Consider the following 22,838-nt stretch of genomic DNA (forward strand, 5'->3'; position numbering starts at 1 on the left):
CATGGGAGAATGACATGGCTACAAGGCTCTGTGCACAAGTGGGTTCCTGCACTCTTAGCATCATGGTGCTGCAACTGCAAACAACTCCAGTGGATTCTATCTACAGCCTGCCAGTGTTGGCTGCACAAGAGAAGGCATAGCACTTCCAATGCTGAGGGAAACAACTGCAGACAAGGCATCTGTCAGGCTCAGCTCTGCAGTGCCAGGTGGGACTTCTGGACTAGAATCTGGTTTTGACTTTTGGTTTTACTCTGGTTTCAGTAGAGCTATCTTCCAATCATACAGAGTAGTAGCAGGTAAGTGTAAAGTGTGACCAAGAGTAGAAAAGTACTGGGAAGAAAAAGGGGAACAGTCAGTCGTTGAGCAGAACAGATATAACTCAGAAACACCAGAGAGCCTGGAAACCCACAATGTTATTATTAACTCTGGCTAGCTGAGTTTCCAGCAAGCTCAGTCACGCTGTGCAGGAGAAAAATCAATACATATTACACTGATGTGGGCTGGAGCTTCCCTAGAGGAATATCAAAGCATAGGAAGGATTCTGAGCTATCTGTAAGAAATTGGTTCAAATCCTTACACTCACTGGGTCTACTTTGAATAGGAAAGAAAAACATTTAAAAAAATAGTGTATAACCCAATTAGTCATATTTAACTTGTCTTAAGAAAAATTCTACTGGGCAAGGTGGCTCATCCTTGTCATCCTAGCACTCAGGAAGTTGGAAGGGGAAGATCACTGCAAGTCTGAAGCCAGCTGGGCTCAAACCCAGTTAAGACTTGTTATGGCTATGCTTGGTTGTCAACTTGACTCTATCTGGAATGAACTACAATCCAGAAATGGATGGACGGTACACCTGAGATTCCCAGGTGTAAGACTCCCTGCTTGGTTTGAAATGGGTAAATCCAATTCTAGTTCTGACTTTCGAAGTAAGAAGACACACACCTTTGATCCAGATTTTGAGTCAGGAAGACATAAACTCTGATCTAAATCTTGAGGAGGAAAGATATACCTTCAATATGGGCCACACCTTCTGCTGGAATGACATTGCTTACCTGCTTGCCCTTGCCTTGCTAGTATATCCATTCCTTGACTGGCATTGGAAGCTACTTCTTGTGGATTCCAGCTGAGACACCCAGCCTTGTGAGTTTCAGCAACTACTAGACTCTTGAACTTTTTGTTCACAGCTAGCCATTGCTGTATTAGCTGGACTGACTACTGTCAGCAAAAGTCATTCTAACAAATATATATATATATATACATATATGCATATATGTATATATATAAATAAAACACACACATATATATGTGTGTGTGTGTATATATTATATATATTCCATAAAATCTGTGACTCTACAAAACCTTGACTAATATAGAGACTATAGTCTAGGATCCTGTCTAAAAATATAAAGGGAAAGGAAGGAAGGAAGGAAGGAAGGAAGAAAGGAAGGAAGGAAGGAAAAAAAAAAACAGAGAGACATCTAAAAATGGTCCCACAATTTAGATGTTTAAATTTATAATGTCCCTGAAAGGCTTCATGTTAAAGGCTTATCTAAAGCCCACGGTGCTGTCAGGCAGTGGAGGGGGGTCTCAGTTTATTAAATAGAGTGCCTGCAAAGAGGACTGACTTTCTGACCCTGTTCCCCCCCTCACTCTCCTTCTCCCAGTCGCTCCATCTCCCTCCCTCTCCCCCCTTCTCTGTCTCTTTCTCTCTCTCTCTGTCTCTCTCTCTCTTTCTCTCATAGATGTAAAGACTTTCAACATATGTTCCTACTATGACATGCTTCCTTGCCACAGCCCCCAAAGCAATGAGCTAACTGACCTTAAGCTCCAAAACTCCAAACTATGAGCCTAAATAAAGCTTTTATATAAGTTGATTTCTCTCACGTATTGTTCAAGCAGTAGAGTGCTGACTAATACAAATAGCAAAGATCTTTGTTCACACTCCTTTTCAAAACATTCATTTTTGATTTTATCCTAAAGCACATCTCTACCTTAAGTAACAGTGGGGCATATTATTCCATCAGAGCAGACAGAGCAGCTGACTTTACTGAGTGTAAGCGGCATCTTAACTGCCTTCCTGGAACAGGAATCACATCCCTGGTTCTGGTGTTTGTAAATGGCTTATATTCATGGCTAAATCATTCCCTTGAAGATCTGACTGCACATGTTCTACCAAATTCACCCAAATAATTAAGAAAATCTGGCATAAGATCATAACAAAGGAAATAATTACTTGATCAAGGGAAATCTGGAGTTTATAAGATTCCTTAAGTGAGTCTTGAATAAGAGCACTGCTTGCTTTTGTCTGATTCAAAGATTCAATCAAATCCTTGTTTTCCAAAATATTGCCTTGAGATGTGGCAAGTGTCTGCAAGGAGAAATTAGTAATAAAAGTTATTATAAAATTAGATAACTAATTAAAGGAAGCCCATATTAACTATTAATGTGGTGATATTTTAAAGAGTTACATCACTTAGCATTCCTATATCAAATAAATGCATGTTTTATGTTTATCAACATAATAACCAAAAGTAAATATATATATATATATTTCATAATTTCATACTGATTTTTAGTGCCTTTAGAAATTCCAAGTATAAAATGAATACTGAAATAATGCAATAAAAAGCTTCTTAGTTTAAAACAATTTCTTAGTTATAACTATAATTATAAATTTTAGACCTTTATTCTGAAATCTGTGTTTTTGCTTCAATTTTGACTTTAATATGCTAGTATAACTTTGGAAAAATCACAAGAATTGTGAAGATATACCATATGTGCTATGACACTTGCAGGATGTGTTTGATAAACATGGAAGCAATATGAAAACCATTATGAAAGCTTGTCACCTCTAAGAGAGACTCCTCAAGTCTAGCCAGCTGTATTTTCTTATCTTCTTCCTGCTGTAATAGTTTTGTTTTCTGTTCTTCTAGATCAGGTTTTTCATGCTGAATGGTTAAAGCTAAAAGCTTAAAAAAGAAAAGCAAGAAACATAATTACAGCAATGATCATTTAAAACAGCATAATAATTCTCCGGACCAAGTCTTGGAAAGAGTAAGTACCACAGTATTGTAATAAATGTGACATCATTTGATTCTTTCTAATTAAGTATAAGACACTTCCATGTCTGTCTCAATAAGAAACTGAAAATAGATTTTTAAAAGTCATTACAATGTTAAATATGTAAAAAAATCATAGCATTTACTAAGTATGAAAAATTTCACTCTACAGTTAGATTAAAATACAAAAGCTTTGAAAATGTATTAGCTACTGATATATAAACATTTACTTAAGACATAAGAAATATTAAAATATATTATCAGAGTCAGTGAGATAGCTCAGTGGGCACCTGAACCAAGACCCAGTTTGACCCCCAGAATCTATATGGTGAGAGGAGAAACTGTAAGGGTCCATGAGTTGCCAAAGAATATCACAGATTCAAATTGTATGCAAAAGCAGAGTGTTAATTCTGCAGAAATCAACATGCAGTCTAGCATTCACCCAAATGGAGACCTGCAGGTAAGCTTGCAGGCTCAATTCAAAGCCAATTAGGGGAATTCCAGGGAAGAGTAGGTGACCTTCATCCTAACTGGTTGGCTCTATCTCTAGGAGTACAGGTGTCCTAGGTATTAGCTAGGCCTCTGGAGGACTTCCCAGAACCATTGCTCAGTAACTATCCTTGGCTTGGGCCACACAAGCAGGGCAGCTTCTGATTGGCTGCCTGTGGGCTGTGTTTTTTCCTGAACTGATTTGTTCAGCTCTGGGAAACAGAAACTTAGGACTAGTCTTTGATCTTGCATTCTGGTGTGTGTGTGTGTGTGTGTGTGTGTGTGTGTGTGTGTACACACAAATAAATGTAATTCAAAAGTTAAATATTATATCATCTAAACAACACTGAAAAATAACATTTCCCACTCACTAAAATGGTTTGTTGCAAAAGCCATAGTAATATCTAATACTAAGTCAAACAGGACAGCCATGCTGGAATAGTCTCTGTGAACACTTGTCATAAGAAGTCCTGCTCTGCTCCTCCACCAACCAAGCTGAGCTTTCAAATCAAAGAAGCAATCTTGTCAGGTAATTCTGAGTAACTGTTCAAATATTGATATTTAAGAATTATAATGCAAAGTATATAATTCATAAACAATTCTCAGGAAGCCTTATGGTATAAGAAAAGAATATTTTGAAGTAGTATCTTTAAACCATAATAAAGAAAAATTAATAGAAGTACATGATATTATGGACAGCAAAAGAGGAAGATGAATACCATAAAATGAGTTAAATAAAACAATGGAACTCAAAAATCAATACATATTTCTTTCTAGAGAAAAAGCTAAGAATATATTAATAAAAGTTTATAAACTTAAAAGAATCATTTGAATCTCAAACATTTATTCTACACTGTAATGAGTCAGATAGAGAAAAATGAACTCAATGACACATAGCTTTCAGTGGTTGATACTGGTTGACATGAATTAGAAAGTGAGCAAAAAGGGGCATTGGGGAGGATTTGAAGGGAGAAAGGAAAAGGGAAATGATAATTATAATCTCAAAAAGTAACTAAAAACTCCTTTGTAAAAATAAGATACTGACTCAGGAATCAGAACCTCTTGCCTACATCAAATAACTGCATTTTCTCAGAATTCTTAATTGGAATTTTAAATCTCATCTTATCTTTATGAACTACCTATCATGCAAGTTTTATCAAAGGTAATAGAAATAGACTGTAAAGTTATATTGGAGGAGCCAGCAATATGAACAAAAGGTAGAAATCTAATAAAGGATAAAATAAACCCGAATGTTTCACTTCCACAGATATTTTCCAAATCCTAATTTTCAAATCCTGTTTTCAAAGTCCTAATGAGCTGAACAAATCCACTTAGAGCAAACCTGGCTCTGCAAGTTTCTCCTGGTCTGCCCTGCCCACATACCTGTCCTCGCAGTCCACTTCTTGTTGTGGTAAAGTTCACCTCAGTCACGATGGATGCGGCATCCGGTGGGATAAAGGGATTTGGATTTCTTGTAGACAAGAAAAGGCGGAAATCTTCATTGTAGTCAATGATCTTGTCACCTATTTGTACCACATACCGAGGTCCTGTCAAACACACACAGTTGGTCAGCTTGAATCTTCTGTATCTTCTGACATAAGTATTGAAAAACTGTTTTTATGCATTCCTACATATAGGCTTTATAAAACAACTATATGGTAGCTTTCAAAGACAATCAAGACAAATACATATTTTACTGAAAGTGGACTTTGGGTTTATACACTTTAGCCATACACAAACACAACACGCCATATCTCCTTTGGGACTTGCACTATCTCCTAGAGTTCCCAGAGAGCATCAAACAGCCTCTGCAGGTTATGATGCAGAGACCAAAGGCTATTTAACACAGTGCAGAAGACTTCAAAATTATAGTACTCAGCAAACTCCTAAATGCTCAATTATCATTTCCATTGCTCAAATAACATTAACTGGATCCTGGGATACAGAAGTAACACTGAGATTCCTACTTATAATGGGTATTAACTGTTCATATTCCAATTTTTTCTGAAAGAGTTGTTTATAGATGTCAAAAGCAGACACTCTTAATGAGGTGTTATTTCCAATTTGAACATTATTTAGTTAAGTTGAGTAGCAAATTGGGTGATGAATGTGTTTGAAATATATTGTATGTATCTATGAAACTTTTGAATAATGACTAAAAATGCTTTTTAAAAAGAAAAGATAATAAAATGAATAATATACATAACTTTTTAAAAAGGCATTTATTGTCCTAGTACTTTAGATATAATAAAATGAAAGTCAAGGGATATACAAATTTGAGTAAATACTTAGATATAATAAAATAAAAATCAAAGGATATACAAATTTGAATAGTTATAAAGATATACATTATACACAAAATAAAAAGGTGACATGAAGACCCATGGGAAAATATTTGCAAACCACTTTAAAGACAACACCTAACATTTATAAAGAATTCTTGAAAATGAATAGCAGAAAATCAAATAAAGCAATTAAAAATGGAATAGGACCTGAATAACATTTCTCCAAAGAAAACACTAAAATTGCCAACAAAGAATGAAATATGTTCAACATTATTAGGTAAATGCAAATGAAAACTACTGTATCACCTCACATCTATGTGGATGAAAATTATCAAAAAATGTAATCAGTGGTTTAGTCTAACGGTGAATTAAAACTGTAAGTAGATTACTACAGGGTGGGAGAACTGGAACGTGGGACCATGGTAAAGGAAGCAGGTCACATGACTGTGGCACCATGGACTGTATCTGAGCCTAGCTACTACTCTCTGCTTTCTGTGCACCAACCAGTACTGAATAACTCTGTGCCAGCACTGCCCCCTACCCCCACTTCTAAGACACAAAGTTCTCCATAGGCCCAGGAAAAACACTGCCAACCAAATGGACTGAGCCTCCAAGATCAGGAGTCAAAAGAAATCTTGCATTCCTGAAGCTGATTTTCACAGGCATGTGCCATAGTAATGGGAACACAGACAAACACAACTAGTCCATAAAGCTATAGAATCGCACATGGCATTGGAATGTCAAACTTGAGAGACTTCTAGATTTACAGAACATTTCATAATGAGAAAGAAAGATTAAAAATACTTAAAGCAAAACAAAACAAAACATCAAAAGGAAAAGAACAAAATACCCATGGAAGGAGTTACAGAGACAAAGTTCAGAGCTGAGACAGAAGGAAAGACCATCTAGAGACTGCCCCACCCGGGGATCCATCCCATATACAACCAACAAACCCAGACACTATTGCATATGCCAGCAAGATTTCGCTGACAGGACCCTGACATAGCTCTCTCTTGTGAGGCTATGCCAATGCCTGGGAAATACAGAAGTGGATGCTCACAGTCTATAGGATGGAACACAGGGCCCCCAATGGAGGAGCTAGAGAAAGTACCCAAGGAGCTAAAGGGGTCTGCAACCCTATAGGAAGAACAATAACATGAACTAAGCAGTACCCCCCAGAGCTGTGTCTCTAGTTGTAATATATAGCAGAGGATGGCCTAGTCGCCCATTAAAGGGAGGAGAGGCCCTTGGTCTTGTGAAGATCATATGCCCCAGTACAGGGGAATGCCAGAGCCAGGAAGTAGGAGTGGGTGGGTTGGGGAGTAGGGCGGGGGGATGGTATAGGGGACTTTGGGGGTAGCATTTGAAATGTAAATAAAGAAAATATCTAATAAAATATGCCTTAAAAAAAAAGAATTATGCCATACAACCAATACAACATAATTGATCTTCAAAGAAAATTGAACCAAAAAAGAACAAAATTTATACAAATTTCAAGTCTACATGAAATATTTAGGAAAATTATTCAAGTAACATTCATACAGAATTATTTGACATGGCAAAAATTAAAAGTGCTTCAGAATAAGCTGACACATAACCTTTCTTGAGTCAGTAACAGATGGTACAACGCATACAGATCAAAGAGATGATTCAATCCAAATCTAGAAGGATGAGCCAAAGAGTTTCCCAGTTATTACAGGAACATGGGTGATTCCTACACTTCTTCCCCACTGGGAAGTTCTCTGGATAGCCTATGTGCAACCAAACAATGGGAGCCCTTGGCTGACTTACAGCCTAGCATGGTCCAGAGATGTCACTCCTGAGTAACCTGTTTATCTCATAGATTGTCTGGGAATGGAGGGAACTCATGAGTATTTCCTAACAGCCACAGGAGTCTTGTGAGTCCTATGAGCCTTGCCCTCCTCCCTGCTTCGATAAGGGGAGCAAACAGCCCAAACTCTAGGATCATCAACTACTGTGATTTAACACAGTGCAGTCACAGGAAACCAGAGGAAATAATTATCCATGTAAACATTGTGGTTATGTGGGTGGCATTTGCCTATGTATGTATCTGCAATAATATATATATGTATATACTTTGCACACAGACATTCTTCAAGTTTCAATGTACAACATTCTAATCTCACAAATCTGGACCTGGGGTTAGGGGTAGGCTGGGCAGGCAAGTTACCTCAGTCAGTAAACTGCTTGCCATGTAAGAATTTCCAGAAGCCACATAAAAAGATAGGCATGGCAGCATGCACCTATAATCCTAACACTAGGGAAGCAGGGACACTAAAGCAGATCCCTAAAGCTGCCCACCCAGCCTTTTTAGCAGTATTCATGAACTACAAGTTCAGCGAGAGATCACATGCACGCGTGCACACACACACACACACACACTCACCAGAAACAAAAACAAAAAACTCCAAAAACCTAAAAGAAAAGAAAAGAAAAGAAAAGAAAAGAAAAGAAAAGAAAAGAAAAGAAAAGAAAAGAAACAAAACTGGCTTAATGCTTGTTCACAGACATCTTCATAAAGGTCTACCTGCAAAAGTAGTCTCTAAGCAGCATCTGCGACTGTGGGCTTCAGAAATATTCTCAGGGTTCCCAGGTTCACTGGGAAGAGTAGCTAGTGGTACTCAAACTGTTTGCACATGTAACCAGTGTGCTAAGCACCTGCTTCTTTTTAACTATGGTCAGAAAGTGCATGGTTACATAGTTACTGCGTGAAAACTACTGAGTCTCTCCAGAGCTTCTCTGAGGACAATCACATATGCTGGCACAACATCAAGGACAACAGATGATCACAGTGTGTGTGCTCTGAAACTTTTCTTCTGTCCCCCAAGCCCTTTACCATGTGCCTGAGGCAATTCAGCATGCCTTATGTGGCTCCACCAGAAGAGACTCTTACAAACTTGTGTCTGGTTTCTTCTCTTTACAAGTTTTAAAAGCTGGTAAACTCAAGACACTCAAACATTTACCTTGAGCAACCAGATCTCGTCTCAGCAGCGGATAAAGAACGGGCTCTACCCCATCCATCTCTTGTATGATGAGGGTTTTCCCAAAACGTACTGCCAACTCAAGAGCTGTGATAAAGTTACTGTCCTGTGGTAATAAAAGAAAAGCACACACATCCATATCTCAATGTTTATGAAGGTCCTTATCAACAATGAATAAAGATACTAACAAATTATTTGAAGTCTTAAAAGTATATTATCTATAGTACTAATTGAAATTATTCATGGTATTTTCCAGTTATCGAATATTTAGTAATACATTGTTTTAGTTGAATATTTTAAAGTTTTCAAATTTTAAGTAGACACATAAGAAAAATAATGCTTTAAAAAATATTGTGACAAAAATTTCAAATAACACAATCTCTTCTTCTTTTCCTACAAAACTGGTAAGTGTCCAGTCCAGTGTGAATTATAAAAATAATGTAGAAAACATTTCTTTTTCTTTTTTTAAAGTTAAGGTTAGCTTTATTTCATTATTTTAAACAAGACAAATAAAATGCTGATTCAGTATTAAGATTTTCCAGAAAATTTTTATTTTTATAGTGGGAGTATATGAGTATAAACTTTTTACTCTTTTCTGTAAAACAAATATAATCAAAATTATAAAATTAACAATTTAGCACAGACATGTTGTTACTTCGCAGTCTAATGGGTCCAATTTACCACATTTCTCAGTGTTTATTTTAGAATCCTGAGTTCTTTCTTGACAAGCTACCTTTCCTGTCACTTGAATGAGCATTAAAACTCCAGGGTATTTCTCCATCTTAAGTGATCAAAGAGCAAATTAACACAATTCAGGGCTAAGGACCACTCATTCCCCAAACCAAACCTATCTAGAAAGGGTCATCATGGAGCTCAATAGAGATACCCTCCACTGTGGGAATCCATTAGACTCAAGACATTCATCTTTTATCTCACTTTCTTGGGAAGACAGACAGTAAAGTCCTTTTCCCCTGAATTAGCAACAGTGCTTTGAGCTTAGTTATATGAGGGTGAAGCACTGTTCAATAGTAATTTCTGTTAATTTTTATACTTTTCAATGTGCTCACAAGCTATGATCAGCCTCTGAATTTGTGCAGTACCTTCATAAATCTGATAGATCTTGGCAACCCTCATCAGCTTTGTGGAAAGCATTTCTCTACAACATTCTTATCATACATACCTGGAAACAATCCTGTACCAACTGAACAGTAAGTTTTCATGTCCGCTAAATTACAAATGTTTCCTGCCAAGTTTCTACTTACAAATTGCTACAAAGATAAAAATCCCAACCTCTATCTGCAATAGGAAATGAAAGAGGAGTAACTATAAGATCAGTGTAGAGTTCTATATGTCTGCCATACAAGGGACAGTGTGACACCCTCCTGTCTCTGGAGAAGGGCCAGCAGTGTGTAGACCTCCATGAGTGTTGACAGTTGTTAGGTGTAAGGCTTGTTTGTATAAAGAGTGTACATATTTGCTTCAGGTTTGTCCTTTAGGGAGGTTCTTCCTGTCAAGATTCTTGGGGAATGTTCTCCCTGCCAAGGTTAAGGACTCCTTCAGTCCAGGAGGTGAGGGTGTGTCTATGTTTCTCAGTAAAATGGTAAACCTTCAGGAAAGCCCTTAAGGCTGTGAGAAAGAACTCTGAAAACATGAGTTCAAACATAAAATTATATATATAATTTTTCAACTATACAAAATATAAGGATGCAATATGAATTGTATGAGGGACTTCACAGACCTAAAAGAACAAAGGCAGCTGCTCTAAGGAGCCAGCTTTCCAGAAAGATAGAAAGGCAGGCAGATTTCTGACTTCAAGGTCAGCCTAGGAAAGAGCAAGTTTAGGTGCAAATGTGTCGGGAATGGTAATTTCAGAGTGAGGTTCCCATTTAGCTAGCTAATTGTCTGTGCTTACAAAGGCAGGCAGATTTCTGAAATCATTTGCTCTGTTAAAAAACAAAACAAAACAAACAAACAAACAAACAAACAAAAAAGGTATTTGTTGTCTTTTCCTAAGAAGCAAGGGGCTAAGGTCATAAAATGCTGATTTATGGTATAATCTAAAGGGAACCTGGGGTAATGATTGAATTGATATGTAAATAAAAAAGACTGGGCTTTGGTCTGCAAGAGCTGAGCTGTCTACATCTATCTGGACAGTCATCTAAGCTGAACACAGAGCTGTCATCTTGTATCCACAACTGACTTAGTCCTTCTTTATTTACATTTCAAATGTTATCCCCTTTCCTCATTTCCCCTCTGAAAACCCCCTAACCATCTTTTACTACTCCCAAACACCCTTCCTCTCCAAGCAGAGGCTAGTTCTTGGCAGATAAGATGACTTTTTTATTGTCCAAACTAAGCTTAAGTCTGCAATTTCATATGGCATACCGTAAGCATCTGTTTCCATAATCTCCTATAAGAACACTCACTGTTAAAACTCCCACGACTCCAATGAGTCACTAGCACCAAAAATGTGCTTGCCCCTGTGCTAGAAATGACAGACTTGAATCCAGGAAAATTACTCTTCTTCTTGGATCCCCACAACCAACTCTGCAGGTAGCTCATTCTGCATATAACTTCTCATTATAGATTTCAACCTGTATTCACTGTAGGTTTTATCCAAAGTCAGGAACTAAATGATTGGAAGTGCATACCTGTTGGTTAATAACTTCCAAATGTGAGTCCTTCAGATGTGTCTTTAACCACTCTGTTGCCTGAGAAGATGGATCTATCAGAAATGGGCATACTCGACTCTAGTGGGAAAAAAATTCTTTTAAGATAATGGTAGATTTTAATTTAAATACAAAAAACTTCTAAAAATTATAAAACAATTACAAAATAAGATTTTCTGAGTCTTTATAAAACTCATAAAACACAAGATGGAAGAGAAGGTGCAGCTTTTATCTGCATCAAAAGCCACATAGATAAAATCCAATTGCAATGAAGTGAACATACTCTATAAATTTCCTTAAAGGAAAAGTGAATAAGCTATCCATCAGGATCTAAAGAACTAGGAGCTCACTTACATAGTATATCTCACACTGGTAAATTCTAAACCAGGGATGCTGCCTTCTAATAGCACTAACTAAGCAAATACAAAGAGGCAACATATAAACATGAAATATGTATTACCCATATTTGTTAATCATCATTATCTAGTAACTCTTTTGAAGAGTGAACAAATGTTTCCTACTTACCACCACCACCACCACAATTTCTAGACACAGGGAGCACAAGGAAGAGTGGAGTGACACTGAGACTGGACTATGTCTGTCCAGCAAGGACACAGCAGTAACTTCAGCAACATACAGGGGAAGGGCATCACAACACAGTGCAGCATGTGAAGACACTACACAGATGCTGGACTTTTAGAACAACTGTTCTGTGGTTCTCAGGCTCTCTACAGACAAGGAACTTTGCACTTTCTCATCGGGCATCTGTATCTAGAAGTCTCTCTTACTGTTCCATTGTGCAAATGAACAACTCCTGGCAAAGTGAGGTGGCTAGTAAATAGTGCCGTCTGTGCTACTGTGGGTTTAGATCTGGTTTTATGCTAACATTCAGTAATAAAAATCTCACAGTTCCATTAACTCTCACATATCTTCAAATCCATTACTTTTAAAATTGAAAAAGTTCTTACCCATGACTTCAAACCAATAATCTGATGCAGTCAGGAAAAAAAAAAAAAAGTGATAATATTTTTAAGCTTCTCATTTAAGCAAAGTCTGTAGTGTACCAAATCTAAAGGTTGGTTTTCACTGTACTTATACTACTTCATAGAACTTTAGACAAAATTTCTAAGGTACATTTTATCTCTGTGTTCCATGATAAAATGCAGCTAAATTTTACACAACACATTGTAGCTGATTACAAATGGTAAGCTACCATTCACAGATTTAATTCACCTACCATGCTAGGTAACAACCACAGAAATACAGACAAGGATCCCAGAAATGAGGAGGGTGTATTCCCTTACCCTCAATGACTTCATAACCAATTAAGAAGAAAACTGCATGATCAGGAAGCACATAATATACACAGGACACATACAGAGTTGGGGGTAGGAAAAGCCAAGTCTAATGAAGCCAAGATAAGATTATCTAGGTAAAGGGGATAATCCAACAATGAAAAAGAAGATACAAAAATTGACTATTTAGAAAACTTCAGTAGTCTGGCATAACAGCTTAGGAAAGTGTGGGCATGCATCATACATTTAACAGACAGAAGTAAGAATTAGTAAGGACTGCCTGATCATAAAGAACTTCATATACCATGTTTAAAAGTAATGGAAGTTTCAAACTGCAGGCAGTAGAAATTCATTGGCATACACTAATGGAAGCTACAGAATGAATAGATTAACATTTCGGGAGTATCACTCAAGAAAAGAAAACATGCAACACAAAGGGTAAGGTGCTGCCTGGCATGTGAAATCTATTAGATACAAAATGAAGTCACTAGAAGAGAATCTAATAAGTAAGCATGATGCTTCTAGGGATACCTGAGAAATACATTTATTAAGACTAGAGAATAACTAATTGAAAATTGAGGAGACAGTAATAAGAAGTCACAGATTTGTACCCAGAATTACAAGGCTAAAATTATGGTACCTCCCTGTACTGGCTGGTTTTGTGTCAACTTGACACAAGCTGGAGTTATCACAGAGAAAAGAGCTTCAGCTGAGGAAATGCCTCCATGAGATCTACTTGTAAAGCATTTTCTAATTGGTGATCAAGGGTGGGAAGGCCCCTTGTGGGTGGTACCATCCCTGCGCTAGGAGTCCTGGGTTCTATAAGAAAGCAAGCTGAGCAAGCCAGGAGAAGCAAGCCAGTAAGTAACATCCCTCCATGGCCTCTGCATCAACTCCTGCTTCCTGACTTTCTTGAGTTCCAGTCCTGCATCTTTGGTGATCAACAGCAAGGAGGAAAATGTAAGGTGAATAAATCCTTTCCTCCCCAACTGCTTCTTGGCCATGATGTTCGTGCAGGAATAGAAACCCTGACTAAGATACTCCCTCAAGAATAATATGCAAAACAGCGTGAGGATGGAGAGGACAAGAAAGGGTTTATAATGGAGAGCTGCCTGGCCTGCCCTGCATGACACACTCAAGGTCTCTGACAGGGTCACACACAAATAGTGATCACCTACTACTACATTAAATTTCTAAACAGGTGGATCATCTGGGTCCTTTTAGAAGATTAATGGATAGGAAAGTCGGCAGAAAAAGAAGGGATACATTTTGATTGGAAAACAAACTCTGAAATTGTTCAATGGGAAGTCAGTAAATTAAAGAAATAAACAGAACCCAAACCAAGATCATATCATTTAATGTGTATATATAGTACATATACATAAAATATGTATACTATATATAATATGTACACATTAAATATTATATAAAATTTATATAATACACACACACACACCACTTAGGGGTAAGTAGGAAACTAGAGAAAAGAAAAATATGTTCAGGAAGAAAGGTTTCAGAAAGGAAAGAAAATAATAGTGTTATAAAGTATAAGCTATTGAGACAAAAAATAAATTCTTATCACTTATCAGGAAAGGTAGTATATAATCTATATGGGCCCACAAGAACAGTTCAGCTGGTGAAGACACTGGTGCCCAACCCAAGCCTGACCACACAAGAGAAGGGGAGAAAACTCAGGTATCATGTCTTCTGACCTCCATTATATAAATGCACACACATGCATATAAGCATGTATAAAATGTGAAAGGTACAAGCTAATGATAAGACCAAACTTCATTAAAAGCTTACAATCTGTTCATAAAATCACAAAAGAAAACAAAAAGGCATAAATGTGAGAAGGGGCACAGTGGGGAGGTCCTGGGAATGGCGGGGAGACAGAGAGGCTGAGCCAAGAGAGGAAACAAACTGCACTCAGTGTGTACATGAAATGAGCACTCAAAAACAAAAGTTTTACACTATTGCATTTGAAGCCATAGCTTTGAATGTGGTTTTACATTTGCTGCCAAGAAAGTATTTTCAACTGTAAGAAAACACAGACTACATGAAACAAGTTCCCAAAAGATACATATGTTCATTTCTTACTTGTAAACTAAAACTTATTTTCTCATTTTAGAACTTTGTTTGGTAAGTTAAAGTGAAATACAAAATTTATGAAAGAAATAAACCATGAGATGAATCAGGGTTCTCTACAATATAACTATTACTACTAGAAAGTTCAATTTTGAGTGTTCTATCATCTAAAAAGGCCATCTTAGCTTACACTTTTATATTAAATTAAAAAAATAAAGCATATTGTACTGTAGATAATCAACTTTAATTACCAATATATTTAAGATTTTATTTAGACATAGAAGCATGCAAGAGATATTGCATATTTACATGACTGCAGCCCTTTAACTATAACACCACTGAGAATCTTCTCCTTTACCTGTAAGATCACAAGGGCGTTCTCAATGGAAAGGTCATCGGATGGAAGGCCCTCACTTTTCCAGATCAACTGCTCACTTTCAGTACAGAGAAACCGCCTGAGATCAAATTCTGAAAAGTGAAAGGTATCAAGCAGTTACTATAGTGATCAGCACTTGACAGACAGACTGGCACCAAAGGCCCATGGCATACCTTGGCCTGGCACCCATTCCTATGCATTACAACATAAACCTGGGGGGAAAGAAAGCTTTCTAAAATGTGAAAATGAGCAGAACTCTTAACTCATTAATTCTGAGAGAATGTTTCACATCCACAATCATTTGTGAAAACCACAAAATTCACTATTTTTCGCCCCACATTTCGTTTTTGCATGTTAAATTAATGTAAAAATAATATTTAGCTACATTCATGTAAAATTAAAAATAATTCAGAAGGAGGTATGTTTCTAACATGGATGTAGGAGTAGAAAACTTATAATAATGAAACAATTTATAATAATGAAACAGACTTGGCCAATCTGAAGTACTCATACTATCCTTGGTGACATACATACACAAAATTCCATTTAAAAGCAGTAAAGGAGGCAGAAGAAGAAGGGCCATTCTTGGCATAGTGAAATATTTCAATACACACTCTCAAGACCAGCTGCCTTGGTCCATTCATCCAGACAGTTTTTCCTGAGGCCTTCTGGAGCAGCGGAGAGGTAGGTGATGAAAGCAGCCGCTAGCTGAGCTCTTTTGGGGAGGGTAGCTAACTCTTCAGCTATCTCGGCAACCTGGAAGCAGACAGTGAGTGTGGGTGTACTCCCTCAGAAGAAAACACAGCATCATATGTGAACAATAATAACCCAGCACTGGCTTAAGTAGCTAACACCTTAATAACTCAATCATCAAAGTTTCAACATAAAGAAATACATGACCAAGGCAACTCTTATAAAGGCAAACATTGAAATGGGCCTGGATTAGTTTCAGAGGTTTAGTCCAATATCATCATGGCAGGGAATATGTCATTGTGCAGTCAGACATAAGACTGGAGGAGCTGAGAATTCTACATCTTGACCCAAAGGCAGCCACAGGGGGGCTCTCTTTCCACACTTTGTATAGCCTGAGCACTAGGAGACTTCAAAGCCAACCTACTCAGTGACACACTTTCTCCAGCAAGATCACACTTCCTAATAGTGCCACTTCCCATGGGCCAAGCGTAGTAAAACCACCTCAACCAGAAGAAGTCAAAGATTTTTAAAGTTTGTGAGAAAAGATATTTCCATAAATAAACATGTTTTATTATATGCATGTTCCCCGCAAAATGAAATTTAAAAAATTTAGAAGAAACAAAAGTGTTACCAATGTTGAAATGATGAAACATATATCAAAAAGAAACAAATGGTGAATGTTAATGTGTTAAAGGTAAATTCCATCAGATCCTTGCTCTCCCTGACCTTCTCAGCAACAACACAGGTGAGTCAAAAGGGAACAAGTTTGATTTTCCTAAAGTGTAAACACTTTAAAGATTAAAAGATTGCTTTACTTAATTAGTGACCACTTACTTTTAGAAGGTCTGACAAAGGCCAGTGATAAGCTAATGGCTACTTTGCCTTGTGTCTTTCTATTGTTTAAATAAATACATGTATGACATGTCAGGTTTCCTGTATTTTGAGACTCTTCTTTAAACAAACCTGGGCGTTCCATCTCCTGTGCTCTCTGTCTAGCTGACTAATGAGGACCTCTGCAGCTTTGATGGTCTCCTGTGCCTTGCTGACCTCAGCTTCCAATTTGGCAGCTTCCGAAGTCCTGCTCTGAAATCTAAGAAAACAACATATGATTAGAAACAAAACAATTATATTTAATTCGCTTACCCTTGAGATACACTGATACATACATATGTGTATGGAATACTATCATTAAGATAGACAGGTCCACAAACATATACACTTAAGGCCTTTCATTTCTGCTCTAGTAGAACTCAACTGTAGAATCTAATCCAAACATCATTACGGTATTTCATTCCATATGCTAAAGACCAAATAGAGCCTCTACAGCCATATTCTATACACATAACCCTAAGAATTGGCTAACCATTCTTTGTAAGTTTTTCTTTCTATTCTAGTTGCACAAACCTATCTGCTAGCATGTGAACTTTTTACATGATGATAACATACCCTATCTTTGAAATTTTCTTGAGCATCTTTTACCCACTTTGTTCCTCTCAGCTTACTTCCTGGCCTAATCCTCTCAAATATCTACCTGCAAAACAGAACCATCTGGTCTACTATATATTATCTCTCAGTTAGTGTGTACCTGCCAGATTTTAGCAGTCTTTTGTGTATGTCTCTAGATGCATAAGTATATGATGTATGCATGTGTGCACTGTATGTTGTGCGGCTATGATCATCTGTAGAGGTCAGAACATGTAGAGGTCAGAGGTCAATGCTAGAATGTCTTCCACAATCACTTCCCCACAGTCCTATAACAAAAAGGAAATGTAACTCACAATTTCTAAAATGATGTTTTATATATTTTTCTACAATTAGTAGTTTTTCTTAGCATGCACAGGACCCTGATTTTGATCCCTAGTATCCACAAGAATAGAAAAAAAATTGTAGAAAGGTATTACTATTATTTATCTTGGCTTTGTTTTTTGTTTTCTTTGTTTTGTTTTTCAGTAGCCCAGGCTGCCCTGTAACTAGCCGAGTAGCCAAGGATAATCTTATACCCTGATCCTCTTTCTTCAAGTCCTAAGTACTAGGACCACAGCCATGAACTGTTACATAGCTAAGTAAGAATAGAATCTCAACTGCTCTCTCCCAGTCTCAACCTGAGAAAAAACCACGGTTATGACCAGGATGTGAAGCCTCCAGTCCAGACCAAACTTACTTTTCTTTCAGTTCTGATACTTTCTGACCAACAGAGTTCAGAAGATCTTCTAGCTTCCTTTTTCTGTCTTCAGTTTTCTTCAAATTCCTAAAGTATATTTCAGAGTTAGATGCCATTGTATGCTAGACGTCAACATTAAAGTAGCATTTTAAGGAGTGATATGTGACAAAGCTACCGTAGTTCAGTATTTTAAAACTTCTTCATTGCTATATGAAGCAATATCAAAATAAAAGTCAATCCTTTGATACAATGCATACTGCTCCTCAGCATTTGTAACTTAAGACTAGTGACTGTAGATTTCTAAATGAAAACAGTAAACACGTTCATCTATCTTCTTTCAAAATCATATAAAATGATACCACAGAAATAAATACACACACCCTGCATATACGATAAAAAGAATTATAAAAGTGTAGAAAAGGAAATTTGGAAGATAAGTACTGATAGGCCAGAATAAAAAAAACAAAAAAAAACAAACAAAAAAAAAAAAAACAGAGGTGACTATGAGAAGCAGAATAAAATACACACAATTGCAAACACTTGGAGAAAGTGAACAGCAACTGTCTCTGAAAGTAACAGAAAAGCTATAGACACGTCTGTGTCTAAAAGTTAGTAGGAGGCACTCAGGAGTTAGATATCAAACTCTATCCCTCCCCTGAAAGCTTTTTTAAACCAACCTAAAATTCAGCACATCTGGCTGACAATCCACACAACTCTAGACAGCCTCACTAACAGCATATATACAAAACATGATGCTTTTTTTTTAGGCTTAGTCATTTTTTTACTGGGTATTCTATTTATTTACATTTGAAATGTTATCCCCTTTCCCAATTCCCCACCCCCAGAAACCCCTTATGGATTCTCCCCTTCTCTAAGAAGATGTGCCCCACCCACCCACTCTTCCCTCCTCCCCTCCCTCCAATTCCCCTATACTGGGGTATCAAGCCTTCACTGGACTAGGGGCCTCATCTCCCATTGATGCCCAACAAGGCCATCCTCTGCTACATATGTGGCTGGAGCCATGGGTTCATCCAGGTGTACTCCTTGATTGGTGGTTTAGACCCTGGGAGCTCTGGTTGGTTGATATTGTTGTTCTTCCTATAGGGTTGCAAACCCCTTCAATCTTTTCTCTAACTCCTCCATTGGGGACCCCATGACCAGTTCAATGGTTGGCTGCAAACATCCACCTCTGTATATGTCAGGCTCTGGCAGAACCTTAGGAGACAGCTGTATCAGGCTCCTGTCAGCAAGCACTTCTTGGGATTGATAATAGTGTCTGTATTTGTTGACTATATATGGGATGGATTCTCAGGTGGGGCAGTCTCTGAATGGCCTTTCCTTTGTCTCCATATTTCCACCTGTGAGTATTTTGTTACCCCTTCTAAGAAAGACGAAAGCACCCACACTATGGTCTTCCTTCTTCTTGAGCTTCATGTGGTCTGTGAATTGTATCTTGGGCACTCTGAGCTTTTGGGCTAATATTTACTTATCAGTGAGTGCATACCATATGTGTTCTTTTGTGATTGGGTTACCTCACTCAGGACTCCATTTTCTAGTTCCATCCATTTGCCTAAGAATTTCATGAATTCATTGATTTTAATAGCTTAGTAGTACTCCATTGTGTAAATGTAACACATTTTCTGTATCCATTCCTCCCTTGAAGGGCATGTGGGTTCTTTGCAGCTTCTGGCTATTATAAAAAAGGCTGCTGTGAACATAGTGGAGCATGTGTCCTTATTACATGTGGGAGCATCTGCTGGGGATATTCCCAGGAGTGATATTGCTGGATCTTCCAGTAGTACTATATCCAATTTTTTGAGGAACAGCCAGACTGACTTCTAGAGTACCAGCTTTCAATTCTACCAACAACAGAGGAGAGTTCCTCTTTTCTCTACATCCTCACCAGCATCTGCTGTCACCTGAGTTTTTGATCTTAGCCATTCTGACTGGTGTGAGGTGGAATCTCAGGGTTGTTTTGATTTGCATTTAGGTGCTTCTTGACCATTCACTATTCCTCAGTTGAGAATTCTTTGTTTAGCTCTGTACCCCATTTTTAATAGGGTTATTTGGTTCTCTGGAGTCTACCTTCTGAGTTCTTTGTACATATTAGATATCAGCCCTCTATTGGATGTAGGATTGATAAAGATCTTTTTCCAATCTGTTGGTTGCTTTCTTTTGGTCCTGTTAACCGTGTCCTTTGCCTTACAGAAGCTTTGAAATTTTATGAGGTTCCATTTGTCAATTCTTCATCTTAGAGTATAAGCCACTGGTTTTCTGTTCAAGAAGCTCTTCCCTACTTTCTCTAGTTTCAGTGTACAAAGAAACCAGGATAATGAAAATTACTCTCAACAATAAGATAACTTCTGGGTGAATCACTATCCCTGACCTCAAGCTTTACTACAGGGCAATAGTGATAAAAAAACAAACAAACAAACAAAAAGGCATTTCCTGGAGTCTTCACCAAAGGATTTCATTGTCCTTAAATTAAGTACAATTAAAATAAAATAAAGTTCTCCAGAAAAAAATAATTTCAAAAGCATGTCGTCCTGCCTAGAAGATAAAATTAAAATCTTACTGCATTTGTGAAACGGGCAGTTCATTTACAAATAAATTGACATGATCAAAAACGGAAGGAAGAGCTTCATGGGAGAAAATAGCAACTCCCTGGAAGGAAACTACTTTGGGACTTGCTAACTGCAGTGAAACATGCCTCAGAGTTTCTTGAGTGATGACTGCCCAGATCTGCCGCGCAGTATACACAGGAACAGCATAGTATAGCAACAGGCATAGAAGAAAACTACTGAAGAAATAATAACTCCCAAACCAACTAGTGCTCTGAGTATACCCCACCCAAATCCCCGTAAATATGGTCCTAAAAACTTCCAAAAAGAAGAATGACAAAGTAACATACAAAGCACAGGGAAACAAACAGCACTACTTTTCCAAGAGGAAAGCTGCACTCCGGAAGCCAGGAGAAATGTGGTTCCACTCTGAAAATAAGATTCTGCACCAGTAGAAGAAATACGTTCTTGAATGTCAGTGTGTAGATGAAATCACCTGAAGGTTCAGTTCAGACTGCAAGGCTTTACCTCCACCCCATGCATATCTCACTCTGCATTTGGAAGAAGTAAAAATACCTGCACATTTAACAAAGACTAAGATGATACTGAAGCTCCTAGCACAGAGACCACATAATAGAACAGGCCCATCAAATCACTAGCTATAAGCCACTCCAATACTGAAATATGATAATAGAACAGCATACAAGTCAGGCCCACCTGCCACCCCTGGGACAGCCTGAGGAGTGAGTTATGAGCAGTCCTTTGAGCTCCACTGTATAGTTATGGGCTTGTTCTTTGGTTTGGAGGAGCTTTGTGGGACCTGAAGAATGTCTTGCTTCCCTGTGGAAATCTTTGGGGGCCCCAACGGAACCCTGCTAAACCACCTAGTCAGATCTGCCACCAACCCAGTTAGTCTACCTGGAAGAGCCTGCAGAGGTGAGTTGTGCATGGTCACATAAGCCCCCTTATCTAGCTCTGGGCTCACTCATTGGTCAAGAGGACCTTTGAGGAATCCAAAGATCATCCTGCTTCCTCTTGAAAACCTTCAGGGCCCCAAGACTTGGAACCCTGTTCTCCCAATCCCACTCCAGTCAGATTTGCCCACCATCTCAATTGGATCTGACTGAGACACAGCCTGCAGAGTGGGGTCTGCCTGAGGCACATCAAAGTCCAGTAGCCTGACCTCCATTTTCCGACCCACGGCTACCTTCTTCTGCCTAAGAAGTCCTGCTATTATCAGGATCATCCAGCCAAAAACAGGGAAACCATATGCCTAAAGGATAGCCTAAGCACACAATGAATAATATCCAGAGCAATACGGCATCACCAAAGCCCAGCTACCCTGGTTCAACAAACCCTGGATATTCTAATGAAACTGAAGCACAAGAAGAGGATTTTCAATTCAATCTTATAAGAATGACAGACTCCTTTAAAGAGGACATGAATAAATCCCTTAAGGAAATATAGGGAAACACATTCAAACAGCTAGAGGCATTAATAGAGGAAGCAAATATATATAAAGAAATACAGGAAAATAAAATCAAACAGGTGAAGGATATGAACAAAATTTTTTAAGACCTGAAAAGGGAAATGGAAGCAATAAAGAAAACATAAACTGAGGCGACCCTGAGATGGAAAATGTAGGAAGAGAAAAGGAACTATAGAAGAAAGCATCACCAAAAGAATACAATAGATGGGAAAAAAATCTCAGGAATAGAAGATATAATAGAAGAAATTAAAAGTATTAGTGAAAGAAAATGCAAAATCTAAAAAGTTCATTACACAACATGTCTAGGAAATTTGGAACATTGTGAAAAGACTAAACCTAATAAGAATACGAATAAAAGAAGGAAATTATTCCCAACTCAAAGGCCTAGAATACATATTCAACAAAACCATAGAAGAAAATGTCCTTAACCTAAAGAAAAGGAAGCTTATAAATCTACAAGAAGCTTCTAGAACATTTCTTCAGGTGCTTCTCAGCCATTCTAGATTACTCAGTTGAGAATTCTTTGTATAACTTTGTACCCCATTTTTCTTTCTTTTTTTCTTTTTAAAAAATTTTTTGTATTATTTTATTTAAATTTTAATTAGGTATTTTCTTCATTTACATTTCCAACATTATCCCAAAGTCCCCCATACCCCTCCCTCTCCCCTCCCCA

The 22,838-nt window shown here is 37.7% G+C and overlaps 1 protein-coding gene across 3 annotated transcripts in view; it reads right to left on the minus strand.

The window, feature by feature from the left end:
• Nucleotides 1–22,838, minus strand: part of Dync2h1 (dynein cytoplasmic 2 heavy chain 1) — a 265,134-nt gene that overhangs the window by 118,193 nt on the left and 124,103 nt on the right. For 2 of the 3 annotated variants that reach the window (XM_085844392.1, XM_085844390.1), the window contains 10 exons: nt 18,116–18,202; nt 16,918–17,044; nt 15,876–16,017; nt 15,244–15,353; nt 12,471–12,491; nt 11,485–11,583; nt 8,816–8,939; nt 4,930–5,093; nt 2,848–2,967; nt 2,232–2,366 (listed from right to left, as the gene is read on the minus strand). In XM_085844392.1, coding sequence (XP_085700518.1) covers nt 2,232–2,366; nt 2,848–2,967; nt 4,930–5,093; nt 8,816–8,939; nt 11,485–11,583; nt 12,471–12,491; nt 15,244–15,353; nt 15,876–16,017; nt 16,918–17,044; nt 18,116–18,202 — 1,129 coding nt within the window. The remainder of the gene's footprint in view (nt 1–2,231; nt 2,367–2,847; nt 2,968–4,929; nt 5,094–8,815; nt 8,940–11,484; nt 11,584–12,470; nt 12,492–15,243; nt 15,354–15,875; nt 16,018–16,917; nt 17,045–18,115; nt 18,203–22,838) is intronic. The other variant, XM_085844391.1, reaches the window with a different exon arrangement.

This window comes from Mus caroli, unplaced genomic scaffold, assembly GCF_978045245.1.
Source record: "Mus caroli unplaced genomic scaffold, Mus_caroli_1 scaffold_11, whole genome shotgun sequence".
Lineage (NCBI taxonomy): Eukaryota > Metazoa > Chordata > Mammalia > Rodentia > Muridae > Mus > Mus caroli.